General features: G+C 37.6%; 1 protein-coding gene across 1 annotated transcript; it reads right to left on the bottom strand.

Annotated features, from left to right (window-relative positions):
• Positions 1 to 642: 642 nt before the first annotated feature.
• On the bottom strand, positions 643 to 5766 carry LOC118046318 (cysteine-rich receptor-like protein kinase 10). Its single transcript, XM_035055153.2, has 5 exons — positions 5274 to 5766; positions 4881 to 5091; positions 4555 to 4792; positions 4246 to 4396; positions 643 to 1204 (listed from the first exon to the last, which is right to left on the bottom strand). Exons 1-5 carry the CDS (start codon positions 5484 to 5486, stop codon positions 821 to 823), a joined length of 1197 nt encoding a protein of 398 aa, XP_034911044.1. The 5' UTR covers positions 5487 to 5766; the 3' UTR covers positions 643 to 820.
• Positions 5767 to 6014: the final 248 nt, after the last annotated feature.

Raw genomic sequence — 6014 nt, 5'->3', positions numbered from 1 at the left:
ATTGCATGGTTAATCGTTCATAGTTCTAAAGGGAACAGTCATCATGTAGTTAGTTAAACAGTCTAGATCTCTCGCGGAAAATTAATCAATACTCGTAGGAGGTTCTTCAAAGAGAAAAAATAATGTACCAAAGACTGTCTCTAGGAAAAATAAATATAGTATATAATAGAATAAAAATTAATAATATATAAACAGGTTCATTATAAATGCATCCATACCAGTTAAAGGGATCGTTTCAACGAATGATCCAAGAGAAACCCAGGAGGGTCTGTATGTATATAAACATAGTGTTGCATGCTAACCCCACACCAAAACTTGCCAGATAGATAGATAGTCTGCACTGTACACGTTAATCTTCTACGGTAAGCAGAATTTACTTGATCGGGTATTTTTAATGTCTAGAAATAGATTTTGATACATGAACCCAGGAAAGCTGGAAATGTGCTCAGAAGAAAAGAACATAGTAAAAGGAAAAGGAAATTTATATGCATGCATACCTCTTAGCTCTTGCTAAAGGCTCACCGTATTATTTGTCGTCTATAACCCTTAACCCCTCCTGATTAGAGGAGGGAAAGGGAGGCGGTGCCAATGCAATGGAGATGGACATCTCATATTACCCTTTTCTTTAAGGACAATAGGGAATTGAAAAAGAAAAAGGAGCACTCTGTAGAATCATGGTTCATAACAAGCAATTAACTATGAAGATTAAAACCCAGATTGTCGCTGTTAATGAAATACATTACATGAACAGATGCTACAAAGAATCAATGCTTTACACGAGATTAAAAAGATAATTAGCCTTCACATTATATATGGTGGTTTATCTACCTTCTTCAATTGAAGAAACAGACATAGAATTTCTAGAATACTCATCAATAAGACTATTACCTCCAGAAACCCTGGTAGCACTAGTGTTTGTAGTACTAGCATTAGTAGCTGTAGCACTGTTAGTGAGAGCAGAAGTAGTGGTAGTTGTCCAACGACCCCCACGACCTTGAATTCCAGGTTTGCCAGGTTTGGGTAAAGTAAACGAGTCACTTGAAAGCATGAGATGAACTGAGTTCATGTCAGGCCTATCTGCAATGCTCTGTTGGCAGCACAGCAACCCCAGTTGAATGCACATGGCTGCCTCATCCCGATTGCACCTGGCAAGGCTTGGATCAACCAACTCCAATGTCTTGCCTCCTTGGAAAAGCATCCACGTCTGCAAAAGTGAGTGAGCGTGGGGCCAGAAGAAAATCAAGAAGACGAAATTACTGATTGTTTCCTAGTATGAAGAAAAAAACTGGAAGCAATAGTTATCTGAAAACCAGTGCTCTGATCGCAAAATACTTTAAAATCAATCTTGATATTTATATACCATAATTAACGTATTTGGAAACTTATTGCTACATTAAAAAGCAGAATCAAGTGTTAAATTTGGTATGTCTAATCCCTCTATCTTGTCTGGCAACTATACAGGTATCTCCACTCACTCTGCAGTCCCCCGTTCCATTTCTCCTGAAACTTCATTGTACAGTTCCCAAACTGCTCTGACAGTGGCTTAAACATGTAAGTTACCCATTTGAACACTGTTGTCAAACAATGTTGCCTGTTTTTATGGCAATCTATTGTAGAAGTCTAGATTTTAGTTAAATGAACAGATGATTTACCTTATTTGTATTAGAATTTATCTGCGAAAGAAGTGATCATGCCACTCTTGGTAGGCAATGTATGTATATAGATTGTCAAATACTAGGCACGTGCAAGAAAGTTGATAAGATTATCTTCCTTTTTTTTCGTCTTCTTCTTCTTCTTGGTTATTTTTTTCTTTTTTTGCAGCTTTGTAGAACTTAGCAGTCACATTGAACTTTATATTGAATATTGGCTTCATTTATAGTATTTTACTAGTTAGGTTGCAGGCTAACCTTTTCTTATCATAAAAAATATCAAAAAAATCTAAGATCTAAGAGCGTTGTGTCTAGCTGTAACGCCGAACCCATTAACCTTGGGTCTTGACCCCGGATCCATTAACCTTGGGTCCTGACACCGGACCCAAGAGAATTGTGTCCAGACACAGACCCATTCTCTTAGATCCTGACGCGAAACCGAAGAGAATTGGGTCCTAAAGCAGGACTTAGAGGGTGTTTGGGAGTGTGGTAGCGGTTGCTTTTCAAATAGTTTTTCGTGCCGAAAAGCATGCCAATAATGTTTTTTTATTTTTTAAAAATCATTTTTGATATCAGCACATCAAAACGATCTAAAAAGTACAAACCGCACTCAATTTTAGCAAAAAAAAAAAAAGTTTGAAATTTTTCAAAAAGCAAGTTGAACCTCAATGCCAAATAGCCTCTTATTAGCCTTGGGTCCTGAGGTAGGACTTAAGTGAATTGGGTCATAATGCAGGACCCATTACCCTTGGGTCCAGACGCGGGACCAAAAAGAATTGGGACCGAACGCCGGACCCATTAGCCTTCGGTCCTAACACCAGACCCAAGAGAATTGGGTCCTGACAAAGGACCCATTACCCTTGGGTTCTAACACGAGACCCAAGAGAATTAGGATCAAATGCCGGACTCATAAGCCTTGGGTCAGGACGCAGACCCAAGTGAATCGAGTCCTGAAACCGGACCCATTAGCCTTGGTCCGGACACGGATGAATTACCTATGGGTTTGGACGCTGGACCCAACAACCTTGAGTCTGAACGTCGTACCCCAGATCATTGGGTCAAGCGGGGCTGTAAGGCCCAAGTCATTTTGGTCTGCACCTCTAACAAACCTAAGCAACTTGGGTTAGGCACCCTTTTCAAGCACCAATTTTCTTAGGTCCGGAAGAGGATTTCTGGCCCAAGTTAATAATAATAATAATAATAATAATAATTGATTTTACCCTTAAAATCAAATCTATATTTTTTTCGATTTTAACTTGTTTGTCCAAGTTATATTTTTTAATCTTTAAAAAAAAATTATGGTTTTTCTTCGATGGTAATAATAACTTTTTAAAAAAATTTAATAATAATAATAAAAATAACAATAATGGTAATGGTAATAATAATAATAATTCTTAATTTTACCTTTCAAATCAAATTAATCTGTAGACCCCAGTTGCAGGTTAAAAGAGACCCAGGCATGTGGGTCTGCATCCAATGCGCGGTTCAGCAGACCCAGGCGCGCTGACCTGCAGGCACCTGGCCCTAGTGCCCAGGGCATGGCAGCCTCAGCGCTAGGTGTCTGCAACCCCACCATGCCCTCACAAAATTTGCACTAGCCGTTTTCTCCCAAACCATCCATTCAATGCCAAATGTATCCCAATGAAAAGACAACCTCACCCCCCTGCAGTCTTTACAATTCTCTGTAGCAAGAGCAGCTCTACCATTACACTGCTTCAATCCACAGAGCTTTATGTCTAGGTAAATAGTAACAAGGACACTGAGCTCTTTTAGTATATTGTATAATCACTTAACAACATTTATTCCAAAAAGAATTAACTATAACTAAAAGGTATTAGCCTTTCACCGTGCGAATCCACAGTGAAAGGCTGATTTTGCCCTTGGTGGGGCAATGTTAGCTTTAGGGGTATATGGGTCTTTTACATGGGATTATTTTTTATGATTTCATCATCGTACAATTTGATTCTTGGAGTTTGACAATCATTATTTTTTTTAGTTCTCTTTCTATTATGTGGAGTCGTTGATTTTTTTTCGCTCTTTAGAATGCAATGATAGCGCTTTGGCATTTTTTTTTAAGCTGCAAAGAAATTGACCCGGCCCGCGGCGAAGCACGGGCCGTCAATCTAGTATGAACTGAACAAGCTCACATTCAAGAAGACGTAACAAAAAAAATTAGATGTGAGCTACATGTATTACAGTTCATTCCTAATTGGGAATTGTATAGATGTTGTTTGCACTGCTGGAGCAAAGGTTGACAGCAATAATGTATTTCTAAGAGTCCAAACTTCCTAGGTGTCCACAATGTGCCTTGATGGACCATCAGTTTCCAAGAAAGTTTTGTGAAAACAGATATAAGAACAATAACAGTAGGCAGGAAAGCAGTTTATTTGCCAAGGTGCATGTATTGTTAAATCATAATTATCCACATATAAGCCTTACAATTTGACCAAATCCTAAATCAGACAGCTTAGTTCACATTTGTAAGAACCATCCTTTCAATTAGAAATCAAGCTCCTGTTTGTTTCAATATTTAAGGTTAGTCACAATAATTGGGTTCAGGCTATTATAGTACATTAATGCGAAAGTCCATACTTACATAGTTCAAGAGATCTGCCTTCTCTGCACCAAGTTGACGATCATGATTCTTTCTCCCACTTACAATCTCGAGCACCAGAACTCCATAACTAAAAACATCTGTCTTAACAGACAAATATCCATGCATTGCATATTCAGGAGCCATATAACCACTGCATGCAACCAAAAAAAAACAAAGAAACTAACTTGATTTTGTTGTTCCCAATTCCGAGAAAACATTGATTGAAAAAACTATTCGTGACAAATATATATATATATATATATGAAAATAATAATGAAAGTAGAATGGAGCATCAAGGAAATTACTCACTAAGTACCAGAAATTCTAAATGTATCCATATGGGTGTCATCCCCAGGAAAGAGCCTTGCCAAGCCAAAATCTGATATCTTCGGATTTAAATTTTCGTCCAGCAAAATATTACTGGCTTTGATGTCTCTGTGAATGATCCTTTCAGGGGCTTCTTCGTGCAAGTAGAGGAGACCTCTTGCTACACCTGTAACTATTTGGAACCGCGTTGTCCAATCCAGGCATGTAGATTTCACTTTGTCTGAAAATCATACCACCTCAACTATCAGCAGTAATTTTTTACAAGACCTTGCATAAAAATACCAAAAATTCCAAGAAGGAGCTTTTACCAAACAGAAAGTAATCGAGACTTCTATTTGGAAGATATTCGTAAACAAGCATCTTCTCTTGTCCTTGAGCACAACAACCCAACAAACTTACCAAATTCTTGTGCTGAATTTTTAGTAGCAGTTTCACCTCATTAGTAAATTCTTTGATTCCCTGTCTCGAATTTAATGAAAGCTTCTTCACTGCAACTTCTTGCCCATTGGGTATCAATCCCTGTTAGTTAACAATAAGCCAATACTGAAGAATACATATAACAATCCTATGAGCATCTCACATTATCCTTACCTCTAGAAAGATTCTCCTTACCTGCTTGAAAGGACATTTCTTTAAGACGTGACGTCTTGTTCCAATAAGAAATCCCATCTACGGAATTTGATAATTTAAAAGAGGCATACCTTGTAAACGGGACCGAATCCTCCATGACCCAGTTGATTCAACTCGCAGAAGAAATTAGTAGCTAATTCAAGAGTACGGAGCTCAAAGAACAAGTCATTCGTCTCCACAACGTCATCGGGGGCGCCTTCGGCAGCGTTGTGTCTACGAATTCTCAGTTTAGTCTGCAAGCAGGAGCAGAGATCGGAGAAAAGGCCCATCAAGACATGGACCATACAACCACCACTAGAGCCGCAGCAGCCTTGGCCTTGGATTGGATCAGAAGGAGGAGGTAAAGTGTTGTTGGTCCAGTTCGTGCCTGGCAGGTAGTCGATATTGAAATGGTAAATCTCTAATTTTGGATCAATTAGGCGGTGGTGGTGGGCTGGCCGTTGACTATAGCTTGAACAAGTTTAGTTCGATTTTTGCACGCAAAGAAATTGAATGGAAGGAACAACGAGTATTTTACTTTCTTCCATGGCTTCCGGGTCCTCCTTTTCATTAATGCTGTGCGTACAGTTGTGCTGTGAGATACTGTTCGTTATATTTTTTAAAATATTATTTAAAAGAAAATTATTTTTAATATAAATATATAAAAATAATTTTAATATATAAAAAATCAATTTGTTAGGTAATGTTTAGATTTTTTAAAGTATTTTATTTAGAAATATATTAAAATAATATATTTTTTTAAATATGTTTAACATTAGAAAATTAGTCAAAAATATATTAAGAAATTACATTTTTATGTTTATTAACTATGG

This window comes from Populus alba, chromosome 12 (assembly GCF_005239225.2).
Source record: "Populus alba chromosome 12, ASM523922v2, whole genome shotgun sequence".
Classification (NCBI taxonomy): domain Eukaryota; kingdom Viridiplantae; phylum Streptophyta; class Magnoliopsida; order Malpighiales; family Salicaceae; genus Populus; species Populus alba.
The sequence above is the reverse complement of the archived record's forward strand: the minus strand, read 5'-3'. Positions and strand labels throughout refer to the sequence as shown.